The 13,528-nt window shown below is 68.5% G+C and overlaps 1 protein-coding gene across 3 annotated transcripts in view; it reads right to left on the bottom strand.

Annotated features, from left to right (window-relative positions):
• Window positions 1-393: 393 nt before the first annotated feature.
• Window positions 394-13,528, bottom strand: part of PTPRN (protein tyrosine phosphatase receptor type N) — a 47,296-nt gene continuing 34,161 nt past the window's right edge. For 2 of the 3 annotated variants that reach the window (XM_073304823.1, XM_073304825.1), the window contains exons 13-23: window positions 9,258-9,470; window positions 8,880-9,089; window positions 7,736-7,883; window positions 7,333-7,406; window positions 7,000-7,077; window positions 6,143-6,262; window positions 5,845-6,011; window positions 2,604-2,657; window positions 2,209-2,273; window positions 1,864-1,937; window positions 394-1,348 (exon numbers count right to left, since the gene is read on the bottom strand). In XM_073304823.1, the coding sequence (XP_073160924.1) occupies window positions 1,277-1,348; window positions 1,864-1,937; window positions 2,209-2,273; window positions 2,604-2,657; window positions 5,845-6,011; window positions 6,143-6,262; window positions 7,000-7,077; window positions 7,333-7,406; window positions 7,736-7,883; window positions 8,880-9,089; window positions 9,258-9,470 (1,275 nt within the window). In that variant the 3' untranslated portion in view covers window positions 394-1,276. The remainder of the gene's footprint in view (window positions 1,349-1,863; window positions 1,938-2,208; window positions 2,274-2,603; window positions 2,658-5,844; window positions 6,012-6,142; window positions 6,263-6,999; window positions 7,078-7,332; window positions 7,407-7,735; window positions 7,884-8,879; window positions 9,090-9,257; window positions 9,471-13,528) is intronic. The other variant, XR_012154178.1, reaches the window with a different exon arrangement.

Raw genomic sequence — 13,528 nt, 5'->3', positions numbered from 1 at the left:
AAAGCTGGGTCCATTTTGGGGGGCAGTGAGCCAGACAACCACATCTGCCCTTCACTCCATGTCCCAGCCAGCCCCAAACTGAAACTCTCTCCACTCCCTCCTCCTCTGGGCTTTGTTCCTTTCCTGGGCCAGGAGGTCACCTGATTCCTTTGTTCTCCAACCCTTCAGCTCTCACCTTTGGCGGGGGAAGGGCCCAGGCCATCAGTGGCCAGGAAACTGAGGCACCCCCACACTATTCGGAGGAAACATTAAGAACAGGCCCACTTTGTCACAGAGGGGCACAACCCTGCCCTCAGCACAGTAACCCCCTCCCAGAGACGGTCCTGGCTGGAGGGTGCAGGGAGGGCACAGCCCCAGGCAGGGAACCACCCACAGAGACAGGCCAGGCTGGGCTGCAGCTGCACAAACGCGACACGAGAACTTTATTCACATCAAGATACAAAATTATATTTCTCTAGAAATTTCTCTTCTGCTCAACTGATGCTGATTGACCCACACAGGGGGTGTTGGGGGGAGGGGAGGGTTCCCCCGCCGGGCTGCCACACCCAAGGGCTTGGCTGGGTGGGCCCCTGGCATCAGCAGAGCAGGGGGGCCCTCAGCCCAGCAAGGATTGTTCCAGCTGCATCACCTCTTGCCCTGGGAACGGGGGGGGGGCAGGGGCAGGGACAGGAGCTGGGCAGGTTGGGGCCAGCCTGGCGAGAGCTGCAGGGCCCCCGCCCCCAGAGGAAGGGCGCAGAGCTCCTGGGGGTAGGAGAAGCAAAGGCAGCGGCTGCTCCCAGGCCCCTCCCGGCCCAGCAGCTGCAGGCTCCTGGCAGAGCTCAGAACCGCCCCGTGCTGGGTCAGACCTTCCCTGGCCGTGGGCAGGGCCTGGGTACCTGGGGGGCTGGGCGGGGGCAGCGTGACTAGACACACACACGGGGAGGAGCCCGTGGCAGGGGCAGTGCGTGGGCACCTGTACACAGGAGGCAGGTGGGCACTGGGCATGCAGGGGCAGCTGTGGGGGGGGCAGCATGGTCCCATCTTAACCTCTCGGTGCAGCCCCCGTCCCCCCGCGGGTTCAGGCTGCCTGTGCCTGCTGTCAGCATGAATCCTCCTCCGGGCCCAGCCGCTCCCAGCAGGAGGTGGCAGCCAGACGAGGCCCGGGCAGCCCAGGGGGGCGAGGGCGGACGGGGGAGACGACCAGCATCACAGACACGACGTTACACGGGCGAGCAGCCCCGGCAGGCGGGCGCTCAAAGCACACGGGCGTGAGGGGGCCAGAGGCGAGGTGAGCGGGTCACTGGGGCAGTGCCTTCAGGATGGCATTGACCTCCTCTGCCACGGCCGTCAGCGCAAACTCAAACTGGTCCTGCCGAGGGGAGAGCAGGGTGGTGAGACCCACCCCAGGGGAGCACAGTGCCTGCCCAGTGTGAGGGGGCAGGGCTGTGCCCCCCCCGGCCATCACTCCCCTGTGCTGCCCGCAGCCGCCAGTGCCCACCCAGCTTATGGGCAGGGCCGCCCAGTGCCAGGGCCGCCCAGCGCCAGGGCCCTGCTTCCTGGAGGCTGGCCCCAGCAGAATGGAGGAACCCGCCGCCCTGGGAAGGGGCAGCCCCATTGTGCCCCCCGTGCTGGGAAGGAAGCCAGCGGCCCAGGATCTTTGCCCCCGTTGGGAGCACTAGCCAGTGCCTGGGTGGGGGCACAGCGGCTGTGGGGCCAGGTGCTGTCTGGGTGCAGCGAGCGATGTCAGAGGGGAGAAGGGCTGTATGCCCGCCCGCCACTGCCCCATAGGGGGGCCCTGCCCCTTCCCTGCAGGGGGGCTGGGCTGGCCCCGGGGCTGACCTGCTGTGGGTGCTGGCCTGGGCCTAGCTCGGGGAAGGGGCGCACCTTAGTCTGCACCATGCCGGGCCTCTGGTCGCGGACGTGCTCCAGCGTGGCAGCGATGTCAATCTCCTTCACGCCTAGGGCAGAGCACACGAGGGGTCAGGGGGCCCGCAGCCAGGGCTGGGCCCCGGAGCACATGCGGGGATGTGGAGGGGAGGATGCGGGGCAGAGCAGACGAGGGGCAGAGCTAGGGGACGGCCAGAGGGACAGGTGCCGAGGGCAGGGCAGCATGGGGGGGCCAGGGAGAACGGGGCCGGGGCTGGGCGCCAGGACCAGGCGACATGAGGCTCCAACGCGTGTTGGACGCAGGGGGGCTGGGGGGGCTGGGGGGGCCACGGCCGCACTCACCTTTGGCCATTCGGTTTAATACCATGTCGATGAGGATGTAGGTCCCGGTCCTGCCCGCCCCGTCACTGGAAGAGACACAGACGCAGCTCCAGGGACGCGCCCTCAACCCACTGCACAGGGGGGACACCTGGCTCCCAGCAGTATGGGGGTGGTGGGGGGAGGGGAGAGCCACTGTAGGCTTCTCGGGGGTCCCCACTGTGCTGCATATGCTCTTCCCTCGCCCGCCCTGGCAGGGGAACGGGCCCCAGGCCAGCCTGGGTGGGGCGTCCCACGGAGGGCGGAGGGGGCAGCGTGAGCGAACCCCTGCTAGGATGGAGACTGCCCTAGGCAGGGTGGCAGCCGTGGCCCCCCGGGCAGGGCCGAGCGGCGCTCAACGCGGACGGAGGGGCCGTTACCTGCAGTGCACGATGACAGGGCAGGAGCGACCCCGGTAGCACTTGTTGACCTTCCTGCAAGGACAAGGAGAGAGCAGGTGAGAACAGCCAGCGCCCAGCCAGCCAGCCCTGCCTCCAGACCCCCGCAGCCCAGAGCAGAGCCCTGCCCCGGGGCACACACAGGGCTGGTCAGGGGTCACGTCCTGGGGCCTGGCGACCCAGTGGGAAGGACCCAGAGCCGAGGGCTCTCCATGGTGGGGCCGGCAATGTGCTCTGCCCGCTGCTCAGCCCCAGCCGCCTCACCCCGGGGGCCGTTCCTGCAGCGACGGGCACACTCTCCCCTGCCCCGGCCGGGAGGGCTGGGGTCCCGGCTCCCAACAGGCCTGGCTGGGGCGTCTCTGCAGGAGGCCGCACGCAGCAGAGGGGGCCAGGGCATTCACAGACGGGTGGGGAGGGGAGCCAGCCCCGGCCCTGGGCGCGGATCCTCCAGCCCAGCTCCCTGGAGCACGTGGGCTCTAGCAACCCCCCCCCCCCCCCGCGGTCTCTGCCGGGGAGCAGCCCCGTGGGGCGGGGGCTGGAGACAGGCCCACAGCAGCGTCCCGTGCCCGGCGCTCTGCACCGAAGTGGGGCGCTGGCGGGAGTCCAGGGGCCCGGGCTCCATGCAGCAGACACGGCTGCCAATGCTCACTTTTGTGACTATGCAACTGGACCCAGATTACTAGCTGCAAATCACAAAAATGCCACTGGCAGCTGCACGAGAGAGAGAAGGGGGCAGACCGTGCGCGCGGAGATCCCAGCCGGGCTGTGGGGCCCTGCCCCACAGAGGGGCCCGGGGGCAGCACAGACGGCCACAACCAACATGAGGCTTCAAAACACAGCCCGCCCCCCGCCCCCCCCCGAGGCCAAGGTGGCGCAGCAGCGGGTGCTCCTCTCCGGTCCAGCCCGGTGATGTGGCGCACGCAGACCCCCACGCCTGGCGCTGGGGGGGCCTGGGGAAGACGCGTCTCTGACAGCAGTTAGAGCCAGAGACGGGCTGGCTGCAGACCCCGCCTGGCAGGGAGCCGGTAACACCGTCAGCCCCACGGGACGCCAGGGAGGGGCGGTGCCCGCGACCCGCCCTGCTTCCCCCAGCTCTGAGTGCCGTGGGTTGCGCCCACTCTCCTCCCCACACCCAATGCCACAGCGGGCGCAGGGGGGAACCCATGGCCACAGCCCCCCGCCTGCACTCCTGCCCCAAGCTAACCGAGACGCGCGGCACCGTTCGTCAGCAAGAGGCTGGTACGAGAACCGGGCCTGCTCTCTATGGGGGGAGACATGCCTCAAGCCCAGGTACCCACCAGCCACACCCGCCAGGGCCCAGCCCAGCAGGCAGGGGCTGGAAATCACCTCCCTGCCAGCCTGGAGCGCAGTAACCGTGCCCCACCCGCGGAGACCGGCCCCCCTGCGGGTCTAGCTCTCCTGCAGCGCCCCCCAAGCACTGAGCCAAAGCCCTGGCTGCAGGCCTCCTCTGGCTGCAGGCCTCCTCTGGCCCAGCCCTGGGGCCAGGGCAGGGGTCCTCACAGACCCCCCAGCCATCGGGATCCCAGAGGAGGGCCTGCTCCACTGCACCCCCCCCCAGTCCAGAATCCTCCTTGAGCCCTGGGTCTGGAGAGCCCAGTGTCCTGCCCCCCAGCAATCCCCTCCCCCAGCCATGCAGCCCCCAAGAGGGGACTGCGACCCTCTGGCTGGGGCCAACAAAGCCCAAGAACTCAGGACTCACCTCCCTTCGCTGCAGGGTGGGAGGCCCCTGTGCACGCAGGCCCAGGTCAAACCAGGCTTTGGGCTCCCATCTGCAGTGGGGAACTAGGGTCTCATCCCCTGCCCCCCCAGACTCCCTGTTCCCCCACAGGGCTTCCCGCAGGGAGCAGCTCTCTCTGCCCCAGCTGCAATAGCTGAGCTGGCCCCCACCCTAGTCTTTCCGGGCCCTTCGCCCAGGGCCTGGTTTCTCTGCCAGAACGTTCAGAACTCCTCCCGCTTCCGCATCCCACGCCAACGGCAGGGCAGGGCACCGTCCCCCGCCCGCACTCCCATGCCCTTTGGCCAGAGCCCCATGCTGCTCGGGGGCAGTTTGCCCCAGGACATTCAGGGCCTTTTCCCTCCGCCATTTCCCCATCGCCCACAGGCAGAGACTGGGATGAGGACCATTGTCAGGGTCCCCTCCCCACTTCTCACGGCCGGCCCATGCTGGCCCAGCTCCAGCTCTGCAAGTCGGCACACCCGCTTGTGACAAAGTGGGACTGTTTCCTCTGAACAGTGTGGGGGTGCCTCAGTTTCCCCTAGGCAGTTCTTAAGTATCTAGGGGATAGGGTAAGGGTGTATGATCGTTGCAGAGCCCTAGAGGGCGGGTGTGTGCAGGGGTCTGGACACAGAGAATGGCCGACACCCTGTTTCCTGGCCACTGATGGCCTGGGCCCTTCCCCCCTGCAAGGTGAGAGCTGAAGGGTTGGAGAACAAAGGAATCCGGTGACCTCCTGGCCCGGGAAAGGAACAAAGCCCAGAGGAGGAGGGGCTGGAGAGAGTTTCAGTTTGGGGCTGGCTGGAGACATGGAGTGAAGGGCAGACGGGGTTGTCTGGTTCACTGGCCCCAAAATGGACCCAGTTGAGGGGGTCCTGTTCTCTGCACCTGCAAGCTCTGTGTTAGACCATGTTCCTGTCGTCTAATAAACCTTCTGTTTCCCCGGCTGGCTGAGAGTCCCGTCTGACTGCGGAGTTGGGGGCAGGACCCTCTGGCCCCCCCAGGACCCCGCCTGGGCGGACTGGCTGTGGGAAGCGCAGGGAGGGGCAGAGGAGGCTGAAGGCTCCGAGGTCAGACCCAGGAAGGTGGAGCCGGGTGAGCTGTGTGTCCTGCAGACAGGCTGCTCCCCGAGAGGAGACTTCCCCAGAGCCCTGCCTGGTTTCATGAGGAGCAGGTCCAGAGCATCGCCCGGGGACTCCGTGACACCGCTCCCCAGCCTCCCAGACCCACGGAGCCCCGAGGGACTTACAAGCACAGCCCCCTCCGAGTGGGCATCCACGCGCCCTGGCTGCCCTGATTGCCCCTGGGGCCCCAGCTGACTGGGCATCCTACAGGGCTGAGCACCAGCCCCTCCCAGAGCCACCCCTGGGACCCAGGCCGGTGCTTTCCCTGACGGCTCCCAAAGCAGGCCTGGCTTTGCCAGCCCATCTGCCCTGAGCCTGCGGCCCGGCCCACTCCTAGCCAGGCTGGGAGGAGACTGCCCCTTACCTGCGGAAGTCCAGGAGGGGGCGGGTGGTGGTGGGGATGCCCTCGGCTGGCCAGCTCAGGAAGTGGAACTGGGTCAGAGTGCGGGTCTCCTGCGACTGCACGTTCTTCAGATAGAAGCTGCGCACCAAGAAGTCCTCACACCAGATGTGCTCCGAGACCAGGTTCACCTGCACGGAGAGGCCCAGGGAGTCACGGCCCAGCCAGCCCCAGCTCCGTCCCGGGGGCTGCACGCTCAGCCGGGCCTGCGCTCTGCCCGCTGCACCCCATGGGCCATGCCCCCGCCCACCCCGCCACTTGCCTCGTAGATGTGGTAGAGGGAGGAGCCTTCGTCGGGCCAGTACCGATCGCACTGCTTGACGCTGTCCTCCACCAGCGGGCTCAGCATGACGATCACCGTGCAGCCGTTCTCCCACACCATCTGCACGCAGGGCACATGCCGTCAGCAGCGGGTGCCGGCAGGCCGGGCCCAGGCTCAGGGGTGCTGGCTGAAGGGGCTCTGCTGGGAGAGCCAGTGGGGACTGCGAGGAGCCCAGGGAGGGCAGAGCTCAGCGGCCAAAGCCTGGGGTCCCAGCCTGCACCTGCTGAGCCTGTCCAGAGACTCCTCTGGGTCCTCTTGGCAAGGGGACTGGGCTCTCTTTGGGGGAGCAGCCCCAGCAGGCCCCCAGCAGCCAGCACTGGGCACCTCCCTGCTGCTTCCTGCCCCTGGCTCAGGAAACCGGGGCACCCCAGGGCACAGTAAGGTCCGGCCCAGATGATGCTCACCCGCCATCCTCACACATGCCTGCCTGAGGCCCTGTGACCCAGCGCTCCAGGGAGCCTGCCCACTGACAGGAGGGGGATTCAGAGCCGAGCAAGGGCAGATGCAAGGGGAGCCCCCTGCCAGGCAGTGCCGATGGGACAGGGCCACCGGTCCCTCCAAGCTGTGCGCGTGTGTGCCCACACAGCACCGAAGCCCCGGGCACACGGTGAAACCCCGCACGCACAGACGCACAACAGTTTGCACAGAAGACATTTTGTGTGCACGCGGCCTGCCAAAAATTAGAGGGAACTTTGGACAGCACCCTGCTGTGGGCACCTCTGTGCCCAGCCGGGGCTAACGCCGCAAAGCCAGGGGTGGGGAGGGTCCCGCTCCAGCACCCGGCGGCCAGCACTCACCTGCCAGAAGTCGGCGATGGTGTGCGAGAGGGGCCCCTGCGTGGCGATGTACGCTGGCATCCGCGGGTCGTGCTCAATCTGGGCCAGGAGACAGCGCGTCAGACACTTCCCTCAACAGCACGATGGGGGTGCAGCGGGGGCCCCCCAGGAAACGGACACCTCAGGTGGCACCAGGCGAGCAGGCACACACGAGTGTCGGTACAGGGCGGGGAGAGGGGTGCGTACACGAGTGTAACGGGGAGAACCCCGCTCTGAGGAACACCCCGGTCGCCCCGGGGCAGGCGGGCTGGGGGGCAGGGCCGGCACATGGGGCCCAGGCGAGCTCTCACTTACGATAGGGCTGGCGTTGATGAAGTCGCTGCGGGATGGGTTGCTCTCGGCCTTCAGCTTGATCCGGGCGTGGTCGTCTGGGAAATCACCGCACAAGGGGAGCCGTGAGCGAGCAAGACGGGGCTGGGCCATGGGCCATGCACCCCGGGATCCGCTGGGCCTCAGATCTGCCCGCGGCTCTGCTCCTGGGGGCAGGGGAGAGAACCGGTTCTCCCTGTCCAAGCCATGCCGGTCGGCACACCCCCATGCCCCCGCTGGCTGGGCTCCCCCAGCCTGTATGGCCCCCTCTATCCGTGTCAGACCCCACCATACCCCGAGGACCCTTGGTGCGACACCGGCTGGGCTGGCAGCTCTTTGGGTCACAGCCCGCTGGGAGGGGGGCGCGCCGAGGGGGCAGGGCACTCACAGGGCACGTAGTCGGGGTTGCGGTTCTTCTTGAGGTTGGCTTCGCTCTGGGCGGCAGTGCAGACGCTGGGCTCCGCCTGGTAGGCGCACAGGGCCTGCCACTCCTTGGCCAGCCGGTCCCGGTTCCTCAGGTGGTCTTCCATGTAGGCCTGTGGGGGCGGCTCGCGGGTCAGCGCCGGCTGGGAGCGCAGCCGGGCAGGGCCCACCCAGGCAGGGCGACGGGCCGTGGGGAGGGCAGCCTCCCTGGGGCCGGACGCAGAGAAGAGGCCACACGGGCAGGGGAGGGAGCCCCTGGGGCGGGGACGTTTGGGCCAGCAGCAGGAGGCATCTCCTCCAGCAGGGGGCAGTGCACACACACACGGGGACGGGGACACACACCCCGGGGCTCACCGTCTCCAGCAGGGGGCAGTGCACACACACACGGGGACGGGGACACACACCCCAGGGCTCACCGTCTCCAGCAGGGGGCAGTGCACACACACACGGGGATGGGGGCAGTGCACACACACACCCCGGGGCTCATCTCCTCCAGCAGGGGGCAGTGCACACACACACGGGGATGGGGACACACACCACGGCTCACCGTCTCCAGCAGGGGGCAGTGCACACACACACGGGGATGGGGGCAGTGCACACACACACCCCGGGGCTCATCTCCTCCAGCAGGGGGCAGTGCACACACACACGGGGATGGGGACACACACCACGGCTCACCGTCTCCAGCAGGGGGCAGTGCACACACACACGGGGATGGGGACACACACCCCGGGGCTCATCTCCTCCAGCAGGGGGCAGTGCACACACACACGGGGATGGGGACACACACCCTGGGGCTCACCGTCTCCAGCAGGGGGCAATGCACACACACACGGGGATGGGGACACACACCCCAGGGCTCACCGTCTCCAGCAGGGGGCAGTGCACACACACACGGGGACGGGGACACACACCCCAGGGCTCACCGTCTCCAGCAGGGGGCAGTGCACACGCACCCCAGGGCTCACCGTCTCCAGCAGGGGGCAGTGCACACACACACGGGGACGGGGACACACACCCCGGGGCTCACCGTCTCCAGCAGGGGGCAGTGCACGCCCCCCCCCACGCCCCTCTCCCCCCGCCCCGCCCCGCCCCGCCCCGCAGCTCACCAGGATCATGTGGCCGGTGGAGATGTCCATGTTGGACTGCACTGGCTCCTCGCACCAGGACGGCGTGCTGCTGTGAGAACTGGGGCTGGCCTGGGGGGCGTCGCTGAACTGGGACGAGACGCTGCTGACCCGGGAGTTCTCTGCCGGGGCCGGGGGGGCTTCCGCGCGGCCAAAGAGCGACTTGGCGGCCATGTGCTGCCGGCACAGCTCCTGGGGGGCGGGGGCGAGATCAGTTGCCCCTCGGCACTGAGCCCGCAGCATCCCCCACCCCCCCGCCCAGCCCGCCCCTCCGAGCCAAGCCCCGGCCGTTTCAGGCCCCGAGGACTCGGTCCCCGCTGTGTCCCCCCCCGCCCCCCCCCGGCGCTGCCCGGGCCCTACCTGGTACTCGAAGGTGCTGTCCCCGGTGCCCTCGGGCCCCAGGGCCGCCAGCCGGTCCTTCTCGCGCTGCTTGGCGTGCTGCCGCAGGCAGGCGGCGATGCCGGCGGCGATGCCCACGCCCGCCACGCAGGCCAGGGCCAGGAAGGTGAGCAGCACCGAGTGGAAGGTGTCGCCGAAGTGCGAGGGGTGCGGGAACGGGGCGGCCTCATTGCGCTGGGGGCGGGGGGGCACCGTTAGCGCAGGGGGCCGGGGGTGACCGCGGGGCCCACCGGGCAGCAGTCAGCCCCTGCACCCTGCGCGGCGGGGGGGACCCCCCGAGTCAGGAGACGCCCCGGGGCCAGACAGTGGGAGGAGGGCCCGGGCTCTGCAGAGAGCTCAGGGCCGAGAGCCAGCAAGGGGCAGGCCCTGAGCCCCCCGGCTAGCCCCCCGCAGCTTGCGGGTCTCGAGGCTGCATGCGCCAGCGGGGGAGGAGCAGGGCGGGGGAGCCCCGCCAGGAAGGGGGAGCCCCATTGTCCCTTCTGCTCCGGCCTGGGGAGGTAACCATGGGAACGGGCAGGAGCGCACACAGGCCGGCTCAGCGGGGCACCGGGGAGCAGGCTGGAGTTACCGTGGCAACGGCGCAATGCCAGCTGCAGCGATGCCCGGGGCCGAGGCGGGTGCGGCTGACGCTGGGGAGGGAGCCCCGCGCAGGGACGGCCCCCCCATCCCGGCCCCGGCCCCGGCCCGGAGCACCCCTCCGGGGGACGAGAGCCCGCTGCCAGCAGATGGCCGCAGCTTGGAGTCACTCCAGACCCGGGTGGGAGCCGGCGCCCCCGAGAGGGGACAGGTCCCTGCCCCATTCCCCGCCCCCCCTGAGCCAGCCAGGCCCCAGCCTGGGGCCGGGAGCCAGCGCCCCCGAGAGGGGACAGGTCCCTGCCCCATTCCCCGCCCCCCCTGAGCCAGCCAGGCCCCAGCCTGGGGCCGGGAGCCAGCGCCCCCGAGAGGGGACAGGTCCCTGCCCCATTCCCCGCCCCCCCTGAGCCAGCCAGGCCCCAGGAGCCAGCGCCCCCGAGAGGGGACAGGTCCCTGCCCCATTCCCCGCCCCCCCCTGAGCCAGCCAGGCCCCAGCCTGGGGCTGGGAGCCAGCGCCCCCGAGAGGGGACAGGTCCCTGCCCCATTCCCCGCCCCCCCTGAGCCAGCCAGGCCCCAGCCTGGGGCCGGGAGCCAGCGCCCCCGAGAGGGGACAGGTCCCTGCCCCATTCCCCGCCCCCCCTGAGCCAGCCAGGCCCCAGCCTGGGGCCGGGAGCCAGCGCCCCCGAGAGGGGACAGGTCCCTGCCCCATTCCCCGCCCCCCCTGAGCCAGCCAGGCCCCAGCCTGGGGCCGGGAGCCAGCGCCCCCGAGAGGGGACAGGTCCCTGCCCCATTCCCCGCCCCCCCTGAGCCAGCCAGGCCCCAGCCTGGGGCCGGGAGCCAGCGCCCCCGAGAGGGGACAGGTCCCTGCCCCATTCCCCGCCCCCCCTGAGCCAGCCAGGCCCCAGCCTGGGGCCGGGAGCCAGCGCCCCCGAGAGGGGACAGGTCCCTGCCCCATTCCCCGCCCCCCCTGAGCCAGCCAGGCCCCAGCCTGGGGCCGGGAGCCAGCGCCCCCGAGAGGGGACAGGTCCCTGCCCCATTCCCCGCCCCCCCCTGAGCCAGCCCCCGCATCCGCTCGGCTGTTTCTGTCTCAGGATTCAGGCCCAGCTGATCTGCCCTCCCAGGAGGCGGGGGTGGGGCAGGGTGGGGCAGCAGGAGGGCAGAGGGAGGACCCATGCTGCTGGGCTCCTCTCCCCTGACTCCCTGAGCTTCCAAGTCCCTCTTCTGAGGGCTCCCCCCTCAGCCCCTCCTGTCCACCTCCCCTGCCCACTGTCAGCCCCCAGCGAAATCCGAACCCAGCTCCCCTGCCTCATCACTGCCAGCAACCGCCCCCCTGCCCCCCTCAGGCTTGTGTCATCTGTGCCGAAGCGGGACTGTTCTTAATGTTTCCTCTGAATACTGTAGGGGTGCCTCAGTTTCCCCTGGGCAGTTCTTAAGTCTCTAGGGGGTGGGATAAGGAGGTGTAATTGTTGCAGAGCAAAGGGCCAGGGTACATAAATGTTCCACGCTCTGTCTCCTGACCACTGATGGCCTGGGCCTTCCCCCTGCAAGGTGAGAGCTGAAGGGTTGGAGAACAAAGGAATCAGGTGACCTCCTGGCCCGGGAAAGGGACAAAGCCCAGAGGAGGAGGGAGTGGAGAGAGTTTCAGTTTGGGGCTGGCTGGGACATGGAGTGAAGGGCAGATGTGGTTGTCTGGCTCACTGCCCCCCAAAATGGACCCAGCTGAGGGGTCCCGTTCTCTGCACCTGCAAGCTCTGTGTTAGACCATGTTCCTGTCGTCTAATAAACCTTCTGTTTTACTGGCTGGCTCAGAGTCCCGTCTGACTGCGGAGTTGAGGGGCAGGACCCTCTGGCCCCCCCAGGACCCTGCCTGGGCGGACTCGCTGTGGGAAGCACAGGGAGGGGCAGAGGAGGCTGAATGCTCCGAGGTCAGACCCAGGAAGGTGGAAGCCGGGTGAGCTGTGTGTCCTGCAGACAGGCTGCTCCCCGAGAGGAGACTCCCCCAGAGTCCTGCCTGGCTTCGTAGGGAGCAGCTCCAGAGCATCGCCCGCGTGACAGCATCACACCCTCCCCCCAACCCCCAAGGCCTCGCACATTGCTGTTCCTGCCCCACCTCCGTCACTGCAGCCCCCCTTTAATACACCCCAACCGCAGCCCCTGAGATATCTCCCTGGCCCTAGCACCCAGTCCAGGCTGCCTGTCCTCTCCGCAGCCTGGCATTGCTCCCGTCGCTGGCCCCACCCCACTGGGCCCAGTGGTGAGATGCCAGGTGTGCTGCCCCTGTGCCCAGACAGAGACCAGGCTCCCTGCAGGCAGGGCCCTGCAGCGAGCAATGGAGCGCCCAGCGAGAGGATTCACCCAGAGCTGCTCAGCCCTTGGCAACGAGCCGGCTCTCGTTCCCGGGGCACCATCACCGGAGCACCACAGTGCCCACTCTGGGGCCTTCCCCTCAGGCTGCGCTGGGCAGTGGAGTCCCTGAGACCTGCCCCATTTGGGGAGCTGGGGTGATCCTCGGGCAGCTGATGCACTGCCAAGGTGACAATCCTTGGGGGAAGGGCCCTCTCCCCTCACACCACAGACCCCTTGACGGAGTGGGAATTTTTCATAATATTTTGTTTGAGGACTGTGCATGCCTCAGTTTCCCCTATGTGCTGCACAGTTAACTAGGTAGGGGAAAAAGCTGTCTGGAGTCTGGGCCCAGACCATGGCCTGGCCATTTGGTATCTATCCACTAATGCCGGGGGGCGGGGGGGGCACCAAGCTGGGACTAGTTGGAGAACTAGCCAGCTGGGACTAGATGGAGAACAAAAGGACTAAAGAAGAGGGCCAGGTGACCACGTTCACCCAGAGACACGAAAAAGGAGGGCCCTTTGGGGCTGTTACGTATGGGCCTCTGGAAGCAGGATGCTCTTCCACGGGGACGGGAGAGGGGCTGGAGGGTTCTGGGCTCAGGCTGACCCAGCTGGACGCTGCTGTCACTGTGTTAACCTAAGGACTCTACACTGTGTCCAGACATCCAATAACCTTCCTGGTTGTAGCCCGCTGGCGGAGAGTCACTGCAGAGTCAGGGAGGTGGGGGTGCTTTGCTCCCTCAGGGTGGGCAAGGCTCCCTCAGGTGTTCAACCCAGTAGACTTGCTGAGGGGAGCTCACGGTGTGACCCAGGGGTGCTGAAGGCTCCGACCCAGGAGGCGGGGAAGCCAAGGGGCTGACCCCAGTGAGTGTGACCCTCAGGGGCTGGTGCACTGCAGGGCTCCCACCACCGCTTCCCTAGGAGGGTGGGAGCTAGAGATCCCGATGTCCCACCTCCCACCAGCCAAGGGGCTCACACCCCATCCTCGGCACAGCCTGGGAGCCCTCCAAGCGGCACAGCCCCCAGGACCCAGCCAGGCCAGCTACCCCGCTGCACAAAGCAGGGACGCTCTAGGTCCAAACAGCTACACCCATGTCAGGGCGGGCAGGAGCAGCAGCCAGCTGTCCTGCAGCCTCCTCCAGGGGAGAGCACGGTGGTGTGTGAGCCACCGCCGTGTCATCCCCGGGAGTTGGACTGGATCCTGTTCCCAGCAGCCAGCAGGGACCACGAGATCAGCTGGCCTGAGCTCCTGGACAGCCCTGACCCAAGGATTCCCCCCCAGGCACCCCGTAGTGAGCCCAATAGCCTGGC

The sequence above is a fragment of the Lepidochelys kempii genome, chromosome 11, assembly GCF_965140265.1.
Source record: "Lepidochelys kempii isolate rLepKem1 chromosome 11, rLepKem1.hap2, whole genome shotgun sequence".
Lineage (NCBI taxonomy): Eukaryota > Metazoa > Chordata > Testudines > Cheloniidae > Lepidochelys > Lepidochelys kempii.
This window is presented reverse-complemented; position numbering and strand designations above follow the sequence as displayed.